General features: G+C 52.1%; 2 protein-coding genes across 3 annotated transcripts in view; both read left to right on the plus strand.

The window, feature by feature from the left end:
* Positions 1 to 11,239, plus strand: part of SEZ6 (seizure related 6 homolog) — a 51,561-nt gene extending 40,322 nt beyond the window's left edge. The window contains exons 5-17 of one of the 2 annotated variants that reach the window (XM_021715618.1): positions 1,803 to 1,988; positions 5,212 to 5,380; positions 5,513 to 5,679; positions 6,285 to 6,479; positions 6,671 to 6,809; positions 6,922 to 7,118; positions 7,714 to 7,908; positions 8,646 to 8,837; positions 8,944 to 9,141; positions 9,426 to 9,464; positions 9,709 to 9,826; positions 9,910 to 10,012; positions 10,175 to 11,239. In XM_021715618.1, the coding sequence (XP_021571293.1) occupies positions 1,803 to 1,988; positions 5,212 to 5,380; positions 5,513 to 5,679; positions 6,285 to 6,479; positions 6,671 to 6,809; positions 6,922 to 7,118; positions 7,714 to 7,908; positions 8,646 to 8,837; positions 8,944 to 9,141; positions 9,426 to 9,464; positions 9,709 to 9,826; positions 9,910 to 10,012; positions 10,175 to 10,207 (1,931 nt within the window). In that variant the 3' untranslated portion in view covers positions 10,208 to 11,239. The remainder of the gene's footprint in view (positions 1 to 1,802; positions 1,989 to 5,211; positions 5,381 to 5,512; positions 5,680 to 6,284; positions 6,480 to 6,670; positions 6,810 to 6,921; positions 7,119 to 7,713; positions 7,909 to 8,645; positions 8,838 to 8,943; positions 9,142 to 9,425; positions 9,465 to 9,708; positions 9,827 to 9,909; positions 10,013 to 10,174) is intronic. The other variant, XM_021715619.1, reaches the window with a different exon arrangement.
* A 2,671-nt stretch (positions 11,240 to 13,910) lies between these two features.
* The window catches only part of LOC110596209 (autoimmune regulator-like), a 29,119-nt gene continuing 28,364 nt past the window's right edge, over positions 13,911 to 14,665 (plus strand). Inside the window, exons 1-2 of the mRNA XM_021715617.1 lie at positions 13,911 to 13,933; positions 14,153 to 14,336. Coding sequence (XP_021571292.1) covers positions 13,911 to 13,933; positions 14,153 to 14,336 — 207 coding nt within the window. The remainder of the gene's footprint in view (positions 13,934 to 14,152; positions 14,337 to 14,665) is intronic.

Genomic DNA, 14,665 nt, shown 5'->3' on the forward strand with positions numbered 1-14,665 from the left:
TAACTAAGGCCAGGACCGGTGAAAGTCACAAAACAGAAAGCCACAAAACTCGTTTCTGGATCCTGGTCTGCCCAGAGGCAGATCCTTTTTCTATTCTTATAAAAGCATACGGAGGCTAGGCAAGCCCCTGCCTGGACTCTATTCCCATCTATCTATCTCCATCAGTGAAGGAAGCTCCCCTACCCCAACACCCAAGTTCTTCAGTCTAGACAGTCCTCATGCTTCTTACTGCCCCAAAGGTTGTCAGACCCTGTAGCCAAAGTCTTCCCTCAGCCTCTCTCCTTGACCCCTTCAGACCTTTTCTCCCACCTCTTAGACCCAAGCTAGGAGTATCGTTTTTGTTTTGTTTTTTTAGTTGGAGTCTCACTCTCTGTCACCCAGGCTAGAGTGCAGTGGCACACTCATGGCTACCACAGCCTCGACCAGCTGGGCTTAGGCAATCCTTCCGCCTCAGCCTTCCAAGTAGCTGCAACTACAGGCACACGCACCACGCCCGGCTAATTTTTGTGATTTATTGTAGAGACGAGGGCTCACCAAGTTGTCCTGACTGGTCCCGAACCCCCAGGCTCAGGCAAATCTCTCACCCCGGCCTCCCAAATTGCTGGGATTACAGGCTGAGCCACCACGCCCGGCCTTTTTTTTTCTCCAAGTTACCACCCCAGTTTGACCCCAGGGTTGGGATTTGTCAGGCTGTTTTGTAGGATTTGCTGCCACCATTTGGTCAAATGTGGTATGACAATTCCCAAAGCTACCAGATTTCCCAGGGCAACCTGTCCCTCCCTGAACTCCCATGAAGGCATGCTCTGCCTTCCTACCCTCGCCCCCATCCTGTTTTTAAAAGAACTCCACAATATTGCCATTAAGCTTTTTACATTTCTCAATGACTATTAAGAAAATTTTTACTGTGTGACTTCAATCTTTCCTGCTTCAATTAATATTTGCCTCCTATAGGAAAAACATTATCAGCACTTACATTAATTATAGTGTCTTCACTATTTCAAGTCTTTCAAATCTACAAGTCATTCAATAAACATTTATTTATTTATTTATTCATTCATTCATTCATTTTGAGTCAGAGTCTCACTCTGTTGCCCAGGCTGGAGTGCAATGGCATGCTCACAGCCACCCCAGCGTTGACCTGCTGGGCTCCAGCGATCCTTCCACTTCAGCCTTCCAAGTAGCCAGAACTATAGGAGCATGCTACCATGCCCGGCTAATTTTTTGATTTATTGTAGAGATGAGGTCTCGCCAAGTTACCCAAGCGGGTCTCGAACCCGCGGGCTCAGGCAATCCACTCACCTCAACCTCCCAAAGGCGCGGGATTACAGGCTGAGCCACCGAGCCCGGCAAAAATTTTTTTTAATTAAATTTCTAAAAAGATGTATTATCAGCTAGGTACTAGGGATACCAAGATGGATAAAATACTACCCTATTTATTCTCATGATAACTCTATAAATGGGCTGGCATTTTGAACCACGTTTAACAAATAAGGAAACACACACACAAAATTTAAGTAACCTGCTTAAAGTATCACGAAACTTGGACAAGAATCCAAGCCTCCTTACTTCCATCTCTGTGCTTGCTCCACTGACCAGCCCAGGCTACTGGAAATGTCATTGACACCTTCTAGGGAGGGGATTGGAGTCTTTTTTAGAACTCTGGCCCCAAATGTCACCTCCAAGCAAACTGGTGAGACTTCCTCTTCTGCACCCTACACCTCTCCCTGCCTTCCTACCACAATGGCTTCAGCACCCCCACCCCCACCTGCATACCTACAATATCACCCCTTCTTTCTTTGCAGCCTATCTCCTAAGCTGCCACTTTCCCCGTCATCCAGCTTATGGAGATGTGACTGTCACCAGTCTCCACCCAGGAGGCAGTGCACGCTTCCACTGTGCCACTGGCTACCAGCTGAAGGGTGCCAGGTTCCTTACCTGTCTCAATGCCACCCAGCCCTTCTGGGATTCCCAGGAGCCTGTCTGCACTGGTGAGTGGCCCCAGGGGAAAGGACTCCATGCTGAGCAGAGGAGTGAGGTGAGGGTTCCTCCCTGCTCTCTATGGCTGTCTGCCACTTTCATTTTCTCTCCAGAAGGATGCCAGAAAATGGTCCCACAGCTTAGTGGCATTCATTCAACCTGTACTTACTAAGCACCTATGATATGGAGTCACAAGTATACAGAGCTGAGTTAAACAGGGATTCTGCCCTCAAAGAGGCCACAGTTCCTGGAAATGGAGGAAGAAGAGAGTACATAAGTCACAAATTTCTAGAGCAAGAAGTCAAAAGTACCAATAAAGAGACATAAAGTGACCTGGGAGTGGAGGGAGCAATCATTCTTAGTTGGGTATTCAGGAGGCTTCCTAGGGGACAATGTGGACAGTGACACAGGAGCTGTAAGGCAAGGGTGTTCGGGGGCACAGAAGGCTGAAGCCCGAGACATGTGGAGAGGGCGGTGGGAGAGTCTTGACTGTCAGGGCCAGTTACTGGGTGAGGAGCTACTTAAATTTTTGGGAGGAGAAGGAAGAAGCTCAGAGCCACTGAGGAGAGAGCCAAGCAGGTGGTTGTCTGAAGGCTGGGAGGCCAGCCAGGCAAGAGGGTTTGAACTAGACGGTGACTTTGGCAATGAAGAGTAGAGAAGGAGAAAGTAAAAAGGGACCCCCAGGTTCTGGTCCTGGGTGATCGGGAGGTCTGGGATCACTGCCAATGGAAGGGGGCTTGTTGGAGGAAGAAAGATGGAGTGTTCAGTTTGCAGTGGGAAAGGCAACTTGGGCTTAATAAGCCTTTCTTCACTCTCTAAGCTTTTCTGGGTGCTAGACACGAGAGATGAGTAACACAGACATGTTCTCTGCCCTGGAGGAGCTCTGTCTAGTGGGAAGCCTGGCAAGCAGCTCGATGCAGAGGATGCTATGATGGGGCTAAACTCAGAGTGTTGTGGGAACCCAGGGGAGGGAGAGCTACTCCTGAATGACGGAGGAGGCGAGCAAGTCTTCCTGAGGAGCTGGCATGGAAGGATTACGGATATGTTGGTTTGGGAAAGTGGAGTGGATTCCTGGAACAGCATATGCAAAGTGTGGAGGTAGGAAATAGCATGACATAGTGAGGACATAGTGAAGTGTGCCTGAAGAGAGGCTATATGGGGAGAGGGAACTGAAGCTGAGTCTAGAGAGAGTCAGATCCATAAAGGGACTTTAATGCCATTTTGAGCTTGAACTCTATCCTGAGGGTAATAGAGAGCCACTGAGCAATTTTCAGTAAAGGACAGGGCATGATCAGATTTGAGGGGCAGTTCCATTCTGAGAACAAGCAGAAAAGTAGATCTCTGTAGAGACCTACTCTGTAGAGAAGAAATTTACTCTGGCTCCTTAAGAGCTTTATTAGGTTAAAATATCCTGCTGACTTGAGTATTTGGAGACAAAGGTACCGTCACGGTAGCCTGTTCTCTGAGAGCCGGGAGGGTCAGAGCTGTGTGTCCAGGAGAGGAAAGGGCTGCCTGGAACCAGTCACACTCCTCTTGCCTGACACCCCTTCTCTGGCTTAACTGCCACTTAATTGCCAGGAGCTTGTGGCCAAGTAACCCAGCAGTCCTCAGTGATGGGCACAGGTGAGCTGCTCAGCCCTCCTTGGAAAGAGGAGACAGTCCCAGCCAAAGAGCTCAGTGCTGGAAGGTACCCAAGGGCCAGCTTAGGAATGGCAGTGGTAGTGATGGCTGGAGAGCTATTTCAGAAAGCGTTGGAGGTCATCTGTGGCTAACAGCGTCTGCTAAGGGCACAAGGCTTTGGGGTAGATGAAGTGCTTGTCAGATGTTGGTCATCCTGGGTCTAGTCCTAACCTTTTTTTTTTTTTAAATTGGAGTCTCACTCTGTTGCCCAGTCTGGAGTACAGTGACATGCTCACGGCCATCCCAGCATCAACCTGCTGGGCTCAGGTGATCCTTCCAGCTCAACCTTCCAAGTAGCCAGAACTACAGGCACACGCTACCATGCCCGGTTAATATATATATTTTTTAATTGTAGAGGTGAGGTCTCGCCAAGTTGCCCTGGCTGTTCTTGAGCCCATGGACTCAGGCAATCCCCTCACTCCGGCCTCCCAAAGTGCTGGGATTACAGGCTTGAGCCACCATGCCTGGCCACTAGTCCTATCCTCTTTCTACATTTACTCACTCATTTTACTCAACCAACGCTGAAAACCAACTCTGCACCTGGCCTGAAAAGACCAAGTCATTGCCTTGCTAAGCTATGGTGTGGCCATGTGCTCTTTGACTATGGCCAGGTCATGTTTCTTAAGCTTTAAGCTTTGGCCCCCTCCCTTGGGGAGGTGAATCCTCTCTCTCTCTCTCTCTCGCTCTCTCTCTCCAATTTACTTTCTATTTTTATTTATTTATTTTTTGGAGTTGGAGTCTCACTCTGTCACCCAGACTGGAGTGCAGTGGCCACTCCCGGCCACTGCAGCCTCGACCTGCTGGGCTCCGGCGATCCTTCCGCCTCAGCCTTCCAAGTAGCTGGAACTACAGGCGCACGCTATCACTCCCGGCTAATTTTTTATTTATTGTAGAGATGAGGTCTCGCCAAGTTGCCCAGGCGGGTCTCGAACCCACGGACTCAGGCAATCCATTCACCTTGGCCTCCCAAAGCGCTGGGATTACAGGATGAGCCACCGAGCCTGGCCTCTCCAATTTACTTTCTAAATAAACTATATTTTCTAATTTAAAAAAAAGAGAAAAGAACTTGCCTCTGCTCCAGGGGACCCTAGTTAAGGGGCATACTCAAACAATTACTGGTTTGGGGAAAGTGCTATGATGTGTAGGTAGCAGGTGTATCCAAGAGGGTTGGAGCTCAGCGTAAGGGCTTTAATAAGGTCCACTTAGGGGCAGTCAGGGATGACTTCCTATAGGAGTCAGCAGAGACAGAAAGTGACTTACCCAGGCTACACAGCCAGGCTGTGACAAATCTGTCTACAGTCAAAAGAGCTGCACAAGAATAGTCCCAGAGATGTGAAAGGTTAGTAGGTAGGATTCTGGAGTTCAGGCTGCCTGAAGTTACAGAATCACAGGGCTAAAAGATTTATCTTCAGGACCATGATGGCAAAGATGACAGGGAGGCAAAGGTTCCTGCTAACCCATGCAGAGGATACAGAGCTGGGATGAGGAGGAAGCTCGTACAGTTGTCGTGGTTCCAGTCAGGAGACCAGCCTATGTGCCGTCCTTGTCTCACAGCTGCCTGCGGTGGAGTGATCCGCAATGCCACCACTGGCCGCATTGTCTCCCCGGGCTTTCCGGGCAACTACAGCAACAACCTCACCTGCCACTGGCTGCTTGAGGCTCCTGAGAGCCAGAGGCTACACCTACACTTTGAGAAGGTTTCCCTGGCAGAGGATGACGACAGGTAAGGGGCTGTCCTAGTGGGATGAGAGTGCTTGGCCTGGTAACACCCTGCTGGAGGGACGCTACTCAAGCCCGGGGCCACATCCTATATGGGTCAGTGACCAGCCACGTAGCTGCTACTCTCCTGGTCCAGGCTCATCATTCGCAATGGAGACAATGTGGAGGCCCCACCAGTGTATGATTCCTATGAGGTGGAATACCTGCCCATTGAGGGCCTGCTCAGCTCTGGCAGACACTTCTTTGTGGAGCTCAGTACTGACAGCAGCGGGGCAGCTGCAGGCATGGCCCTGCGCTATGAGGGTGAGCCTGCTGGGGCCTAACTGGGGGTGGGGAATTTCGGGGTGTGGTCTTGGGCCTAGGGTCTTTCTCCCACACCCTCCCCATCTCTGTCTCCATTCCATCACTCCTTTCATATTGACCCTGCTCACCTGGCACTTAGATTTCCTCTCCCTGCCCTTCCCCTCAGGCCCTGGATTCCTACCCATCTTTGCAGGAGACCCTTCCCTGAACTCAGACCCTTTGGTCCAAGAGAATAAATTCTCCAGATTTTGAAAAGCAAAAAAGGCCCCAACCCTTAAGGAAGGAGAATTGCTGTAAGAAACAGTCTAGAACCTTTCATGCTTATATGCATACATTAATTCATCCCCCCCCCCAAGTTTATTGAGTACCTTTTGTATACTAAGCACAAAACTAGGCACTGGCAGTATGGTGATCAAGACAGCCTCCTGAACATAATAGGGATGTTCTCAGCTGTCCCTCCCCAACCTCCCCAGTCCAGGCCCAGGACATACACTTGTCATTTGCACTAAGGAAGAGAAAGGCCCTGGGGAGGGAAATAGGAGGGGGCTTGCACCCTGTGTTCACCCCAATTAAGACTGAGCTAGGCTGGGGCCTGTGGTTTACAGCCTTCCAGCAGGGCCATTGCTATGAGCCCTTTGTCAAATACGGCAACTTCAGCAGCAGTGCACCCTCCTACCCAGTGGGTACAACTGTGGAGTTCAGCTGTGACCCTGGCTACACTCTGGAGCAGGGCTCCATCATCATCGAGTGTGTTGACCCCCACGACCCTCAGTGGAATGAGACAGAGCCAGCCTGCCGAGGTCAGTAGGCATCAGTGGGTGGGCCTGCTAGGGCCATAGGAACCCCATGACAAACATGGCTCAGGCTCCCCCGAGGAGGAGGTGGGGTCCAGCAATGGTTAGACATTCCTGTGGGTAGGTGGTAGTCCCAGGACATGACAATGGGGGGAACATGGAGGAGACACACCTCCTGGGCCTCCTCTCCCTTTCAGCCGTGTGCAGTGGAGAGATCACAGACTCGGCCGGTGTAGTGCTCTCCCCTAACTGGCCAGAACCCTATGGCCGTGGGCAGGACTGCATCTGGGGTGTGCATGTGGAAGAGGACAAGCGCATCATGCTGGACATCCGAGTGTGAGTGCCTCCTGGGTCAGGCAAAGCCAGCTCCTGAGGTCTGGGGACATCTCTTGTCCAGCCCATCCTAGGGCCCTCAGGCCTGCCCTGCCCTGACAGTCCTCCTCCACAGGCTGCGCATAGGCCCTGGTGATGTACTTACCTTCTATGATGGGGATGACCTGACAGCCCGGGTCCTGGGCCAGTACTCAGGGCCCCGTGGCCACTTCAAGCTCTTTACCTCCATGGCCGATGTCACCATCCAGTTCCAGTCGGACCCCGGAACCTCAGTGTTGGGCTACCAGCAGGGCTTTGTCATCCACTTCTTTGGTGAGCTTGTCCCTACTCTACTCAAAGTGCAGACCCCAAACCATAGCAAGTCAAAGAGGCTAGGGCAACGAGCAACCTGAGTGTTCTTTCGGACAAGGGAAAACTGGAAAAGCACCAGGTATCACTGAAGGAAGCTAGTCCTGTTCTGCATCTTCCCTAAGGGCCCATTAAGAGAAAGGGAGCCTTCTCTTGCAGCAAGAGGGACCTAAGAAGGCAGCAGGAACAACTTTCTAACAAAAACAGGGAACTAAGGAAAGGTGTTGCTTTCTGCCTTTCTGACAATCTTTCATAGAAGTGACAATTTTCCTCACCCTTCCTGGCCGTATCAGTCAGGCCTGAGGAGCTGGTCAAGTTGTCTTTGGAAGTAAGGACAAAGCCTAGATGATAACCCTGGAATCTAAGAGACAGTTATGACAAGGACAGGCAAGGAAGGGCCCTTGAGCATGGAGGAACGAATCCCCAAGCCTTCCCAGGACAGTCTAGGCCTGGAACAAACTGGCAGGAGCCGGAGTGCACTCAGGGTGAGGGGGGCTAGCTAGCACAGTCACTTTCGTGCTGACTGAGGGCCTGCATCTTGTTGCCTCTGTGCCCCCAGAGGTACCCCGCAATGACACATGTCCAGAGCTGCCTGAGATCCCCAATGGCTGGAAGAGCCCATCGCAGCCTGAGATGGTACATGGCACTGTGGTCACTTATCAGTGCTACCCTGGCTACCAGGTGGTGGGATCCAGTGTCCTCATGTGCCAGTGGGACCTAACCTGGAGTGAGGACCTACCTTCATGCCAGAGGGGTGAGTGTACCTGTTCCCCATGCTCCCCTGCCCAACACAACCTTCAAGCCTCTCTCTTAGATTCTGAACCAAACTCTATATGTTTTTAGCTAGTATCCTTGAGGTTCTTTCACCTCTCGTAGCTCAGTGTCCTCACTTGTGAAATGGGAATAATATATTTTTCATGGGGTTATCGGCCACCAAGTATTTCACTCCTGATAGATGGCCAATCAGTGTTTACTGACCCTAATTGAGAGTAAGAGGACAGGCTGGGTGCGTTGGCTCATGCCTGTAATCCCAGCACATTGGGAGACCAAGGAGGGAGGATTGCTTGAGCCCAGGAATTAGAGACCAGCCTGGACAATATAGTGAGACCTCATCTCTACAAAAAAAAATGAAAAAATTAGCCAGGTGTGGTGGTGCACCCCTGAAATCCCAGCTACTCACTTGAGCCCACATGTTTGAGGCTGTGGTGAGCCATGATCATGCCACTGCAGCCTGGGTGACAGGGTGAGGCTGTGGTGAGCCATGATCATGCCACTGCAGCCTAGGTGATGAGTGAGACCCTGACTCAAAAAAAAAACAAAAAAAGAAAAACATGGTAAGGGGACACACCAGCAAAATGGTAGGAACAGATGAATGAGCGGTATAGCCATATAACTTATGAAGATATTAGCTGGCCTGGAACAAAGCTAGGGTGGATTGGCCTTTGCTAAGTTCTCTCTGGTCTACTTCTTTCCATCACCCTCCACCCATAGTGACTTCCTGTCATGACCCCGGAGACGTGGAGCACAGCCGACGCCTCATATCCAGCCCCAAGTTTCCTGTGGGGGCTACCGTGCAGTATATCTGTGACCAGGGTTTTGTGCTGACGGGTAGCACCATTCTCACCTGCCATGACCGCCAGGCTGGCAGCCCCAAGTGGAGTGACCGGGCCCCCAAATGTCTCTGTAAGTATTAGATGGGTAGGAGGGAAAGCCTCTGGTTGGAGACAAAAGATGCCACCGCTGGAGGCTAAGGGTCTGGTACCCTCACTGGGCTGTGCCTGCTTTGCAGTGGAACAGCTCAAGCCATGCCATGGCCTCAGTGCCCCTGAGAATGGTGCCCGCAGTCCTGAGAAGCGGCTACACCCAGCAGGGTCCACCATCCACTTCTCATGTGCCCCTGGCTACGTGTTGAAGGGTCAGGCCAGCATCAAGTGTGTGCCCGGGCACCCATCTCACTGGAGTGACCCCCCACCCATCTGTAGGGCTGGTGAGTATCCTGTCACCCCCAAAACTCAGCCTGGTTCATAGAGCTGCTTTGACAAAGATGTCTAATGTTGAGTCCCAGAATCTCCTGCGCATGCCACCTTCATGTCACCCTTGGTCTCCCCAGTCTCTGCCAGAGCCTTCTGACCTGGCATCACCAAGACAAATGTGAGATGGGCCCTCCTTGGACAAATCCTTCCCATGACAGCCCACTACCTCTACTCCCTGACTTAGTAGTTTGGTCTGTTGGGCTCACCCACTGCCCTTGGCCCTCCCCTCTTGTTCCAGCCTCTTTGGATGGGTTCTACAGCAGCCGCAGCCTAGATGGTGAGTCGCCACCTGTGAGGGCCAGGGAAGTGGTCTCCCTGTCCCTTGTTCTCACAGTTCCCAGGCTTCCCAAGGAGGGAGGGCAGAGAGAGAGATAGGTTTAGGCTTAGCAGGACAAAAGGCTTCTTCCCTGCCCCCACCCAGCTAGAGGGAACTGGTAGCTGGTTGCCATTCAGTAGAAGTGAGGGAATGTGGGCTCCAGGTGACAGGGACCTGTGCTCCAATCCCACCTCTGTGTTTTCAGTTGCCAAGGCACCTGCTGCCTCCAGCACCCTGGATGCTGCCCACATTGCAGCTGCCATCTTCTTGCCTCTGGTAGCCATGGTGCTGTTGGTGGGAGGTGTGTACCTCTACTTCTCCAGGTGAGTCTGGCTTCTCTTCCTGCTTTGCATACCTGACTTTCTCCTCTAGTACTCCTGACTCACAGGCTTCTCTTTCCCCACAGGCTCCAGGGGAAAAGCTCCCTGCAGCTGCCACGAACACGCCCCCGCCCCTACAACCGCATCACCGTAGAGTCAGCATTTGACAATCCAACTTATGAGACTGGAGTAAGTAACCATGCCAGCCTCGACACCCTATCTAGGACCCAATTCTATCTCCCTTGGGAAGGTGTCCCTGAGAGACCTGCCAAGTCCTTTCACTTTTTCCCTTTCCCTGGGAATGTCAATTACAGGCTGGCAAACCTTATACAAGTTTCCAACTCCCAGCAGTCTCTTTCCTTTGCAGGAGACGAGAGAATATGAAGTCTCCATCTAGGTGGGGGCTGCCTAGGGAAGCCAACTCAGCCCTGCATCACAGCCCAGCAGCAAGGCTCCCAGCTTCCTGCTGTCTCTCCATTTTCTGTACATACCACCTGGGAGGAGATCTCAAGAGGTTGTGCCCTTCCCTGCCTGCAATGCCCACCATGGCCTATTTTCTCAGTATCACTGCCCACTTATGGTCCTTCCTTGGGTCCAAGTCAGCGGGCATCTGCTTATGGGCAGAGCACAGCTGGAGCACACACATCAATAGCCAGCATTGTCCTGATCCTCCCTTATGCCCTGGTCCTCCAGCCTGGAATGCACAGGCAGAGCTGGAGCACCTTTCTCCACATGACCACTATCCAACACTGGCATGGTGACCTGTGGCATGGTCAACTTGGCGGTGGTGGAAACTGTACTGGGATGCTCCTCATAGAGCCATCACCAGTGGCCAAAACTGCTTTCAACAGTGACCTGTGGATAATCCTGGCATGCCAACATCAGCCCCTCAGGGAGGTTTTTAGTCCTCTAAAACCCCAGGAATGAACAGTTGTGCCTCCTGCCCTGTCCCAGTGGAGGCAATAATTTTAAGGGATCCTAAGGGGTTCAGGGACTACACCCCAACTCAGGTTGGGCTTCCCTGGGTACTCATTCTCCACACCAAAGCAGGACAGCCCACTGCTCCCCTGGCAGCCCTATACCCTGAGGAGAAGAAGGACTTCCTGATATTTATCTGGCTTTTACAAACATTCTCTTTCCCACTGGTCACTTCTCCAATGCCAGATGCTTGCCAGGCTCCCCTCCAGGCTACTGTGTTATGGGATATGGGGAGTGGGCAGGCATATTCTGAGAGGAGCAGAGGTACAAGAACCCAGGAATTTGGCATGCTCAGAGAGTCCCAGGGAGAGGCCCAAGAGCTGACTGAAGGCCACTTTGTACATATAATGTATTATATGGGTTCTGGGCTTCAGCCAGGGAACAATCTTTTATTTCTGTTGTTTCCTTATTAAAATGGTGTTTTTGAAAAAAACCAAACAACGGCCAGGTGGATGGTGCTTTCTTGGAGGGAAGGGAGGTGGTAGATAAATGGGATCTGTATTTCAGGACCAGAAGGCATGCCAGACTCACTAACCAATCATCCTCAGGTTTTATTTAAAAAGAAAAGGTTACATGCAGTGAGCAGGGTTCAGTGTCCCAAATAGGTCAGTGCAACAGATGGCAGGTGAAATAAGAGGCCCCAATGGCTGGTTCCTCAGGGAAGTAAGAACCCAGGAATCCCACTGCATGTCCACCCCAAACCTCATTTCTTTCTCTTTGTCAGATCCAGAACTACAGGCTGGCATACTCCCATCCCTTCTCAATGCCACTGAATTGCTGACAAGGCCCAGGAAGCCCAACACATCTCTCCTTCCCCTTATTTCCAAACAAGCAAGTCTTGGGAAATTGATTTAGGAAGTAGAGACTGAACCCCTGAACATAAGCCCTAGTCTGGCTTGGCCTCATAGAACATCCAGATTGTCAGGAACAAGAGTAATGCAGCTTAGGGGCTTGGATCCTAAGTTAGACAAAAAGTCTTATCCATGGGCTCTGGGAAAAGGTGACTGGGAAGAATCTGCTTAAGTCTGCCCCTTCCCTATGGCCCCTGGTGCTTCCTGACACGAAAGTGTTTACCCAGTGTTGGCTTCCAGCATGCACATTCCACGCTTCAGAATAAAAACAAGAGCCAGGCAATAGGGAGTTAAAGGAACTCAGAAACCAGAAGACAAAAATCCCTGAAAGAAACAATAGCTGCAGCCAGTACCTTCTGCTCTTAAAGTCTTCCAAAAGGGAGGCCTTGACCACTCATGTTGCCCACTCTGGCTCAAGCACAAGCCACCTTGAAGAATGAAGCGCCAAACCAAGCCAAGTGCAGTGCCCACATTAGCCACAAGAGGTCACTTCCAAAGACATCTATATCCCACCTGCTCTCCCTGCAATCCCCCTAGAACAGCTAGAGCTGGAGCTCTCCAAGGTGGCACCACTCCTGGCCCCACTAGGCTGACCTCATCCTCCAAATTCCAAGAGGAAGGTGAGTAAAGTTTCCCTGGCACTTATCAACAGAGTCAAATCTTATTTCCCTCATTAGCCTATCACCTGTTCTTGTTCTCAGCTGCAACTGATGGTGTTGATCAAAGTAAAACCTTGCTCACTGGACATGTGCCAGTGGCTTACTTATCTGCCCTATAATGCCATAAGGCTGACACAGCAGCACAGTTGGGCCCTAAGCAGTAGTAAGGAAGCCAATGAGAAAAAGCACATGAGGTTCTAACCTCTGAGGCCCTGCGTCATGATGTACCATCCCAGGAGAGAAAAGATCTGGCGACTTCAAGCAAGCTGGCTCAGCCTTTTCCTCTCTAAAGACCACATCTCTGGTCCATAGCCACTAAAATCTATTGTTGCTGAGGCTGGCAGAAGGCAGACAGCAGCCGATTTACATAACACTCTCCACCCCACCCACCATGACCTTATCATTCTTTCCAAGCACCAAGAGGGCCATCAGAAAAGTGAAAAGTCAGAAAAACAGAAACCTAAGACTCCACACACTAACCCAACCCTATCTAACCCATCCTCCTTACTGTCCAAAAGAAGGATCAGCAACAATTCCTCAAAAGCAGTTAGCATGGTGTAATGGACAATGCCTGGCCGGAAATCAAGAAATGTTTCATTCCTAAGTCTGCCATAAATTTATTATGTGACCCAGGCAAATCACTGGTCCTCTCTGTGCATCTAAAAATGAAAGGATTAAATCAAATGGTTTCTAAAGCCCTTTCCAGTTTTACGATTCTGAGAATGCTGTGGGCTTTAACACTAAAAGCAGGCAGGGCATAGCGACGGAGCTACAAAGTCAGTTAAATTCCTAGCGTCGGGCACAACGATGCGGTTCCTTTCTCCACTGCTCCATCCTCCAGCAGGCAGCTATAACTGGCCCTTTCTAACGCAGATAACAAGGGGAGGGGCGGGCGTCCAGGAAAGGCTCATGAATCCCCGCCCAGAATTCGAGGTGAAGCTCTCAGACTACAAATCCCAGCATGCAGCACTGTAACGCTCAAAAATACCCCTTCCCGACAGGCAAATCATTCTTCCGACTCCATCCTACCGTAGAGTGAATTGCACGCACACAGAACTACGACTCCCACAATCCATCAGACGCATCGCGATTCTTGCTCCCAGAGTGCAATGCTCTCCAGTTCGCCCTTTAGACTCTTTCGCATTGCAAACTGGGAGTTGAAGTCCGCTATACGCAGGTAGCTGGGCGTTGTCGGGAATCAGACTTCGCTTTGGGCTTCCTCTTGAGCAGTTCTCGGGGACAGTGGTGAAGAGAGGGTAGTAACGGGCAGGCGGAACTCTTCATGGTGCCATCACCATGCAGGGCTGGGATGCTCGGGCTGAAATTAACAGTAGGGAGAGGGAAGGAAATGGGAACCATGGCCATCCAACCTGACACCAAAAGCGTCATTTTCTGTCGCAATGGCTTTTCTTTTCTCTTTACCAATATGGCGGCTTGATCCTGCCACACCTGACGCTAGAACCAAATAGTCCGGTGCAACATCCCTAGGAATACTGCTTTCACCGACAGTCTACCAGCTCCCTTTAACACCACACCTTACTCCTTCCTGTCCATTGCTAAGGACTCCAGGGGCATGGTCGCTCATATCCCATTACCAAAATGGCGAAAGGAGAAGCTTTCTTGTGAGGGCCTGCAGACGACAATACGCCTGCGCGGAAGGCCGCTGTGTTATGGGACGGGAGGGATGCACCCTCTCACGCCTGCGCGGGAACAGAGTCCTCTTGGTCTACACACAAACGCCAATGGATGAAGAGTCCCCGGTTTCCTGCGGCTGCGCCGTGACCCCCGAGAACTTTCCCAGGCGCCTGCGCGAGGCCTCAGGTCCCGCCCTTTTGTCTCAGTACGCTGGCGCAAGGCAGAAAGGCGGGGCTTCGGCGCTCCAGACGAATGCCAGCGCGGCTGCGCGCTGGGGGGTATCCCCTCACCGCGGCTGCGCGGGAGCCCGGCCGCCGGCTGTCACTGCGGTTGCGCGCGGCGAGCGGCGATCCCGGGGCGCCTGCGCGGGTGGCTTTGCGGGCGCTCGCGGTAAGTTTGCGCCAAGTGCGCGGCAGCCGGGACGCAGACGGCGGCGGCGGCAAGAGGCGGAGCCCGGGGACCACCCCCCATCACCCTCCCCCCAGTCACCTCACGTACCACAACCTCACCTAACCTCTCACCCCCCCTCGGGTCCCCCCAGCCCCGGGATGGCAGCGCCCGCCAGCCTTCCCGGCCGGACCAGCGGTCGCCAGTGCCGGCTTTAGCCTGTGGGACTAGGCCCCGCCGAGGCCTGACCCCCGGAGCCGGGACCCACTGTGCAGCTAGCAGCCGGGCCGGGACTGAGGGGCCGCTCCCCCCTCACGGCCCGTAGGGAGGAC

This window comes from Carlito syrichta, unplaced genomic scaffold, assembly GCF_000164805.1.
Source record: "Carlito syrichta isolate Samal-C Ts95f unplaced genomic scaffold, Tarsius_syrichta-2.0.1 Scaffold307219, whole genome shotgun sequence".
Taxonomy (NCBI): Eukaryota; Metazoa; Chordata; class Mammalia; order Primates; family Tarsiidae; genus Carlito; species Carlito syrichta.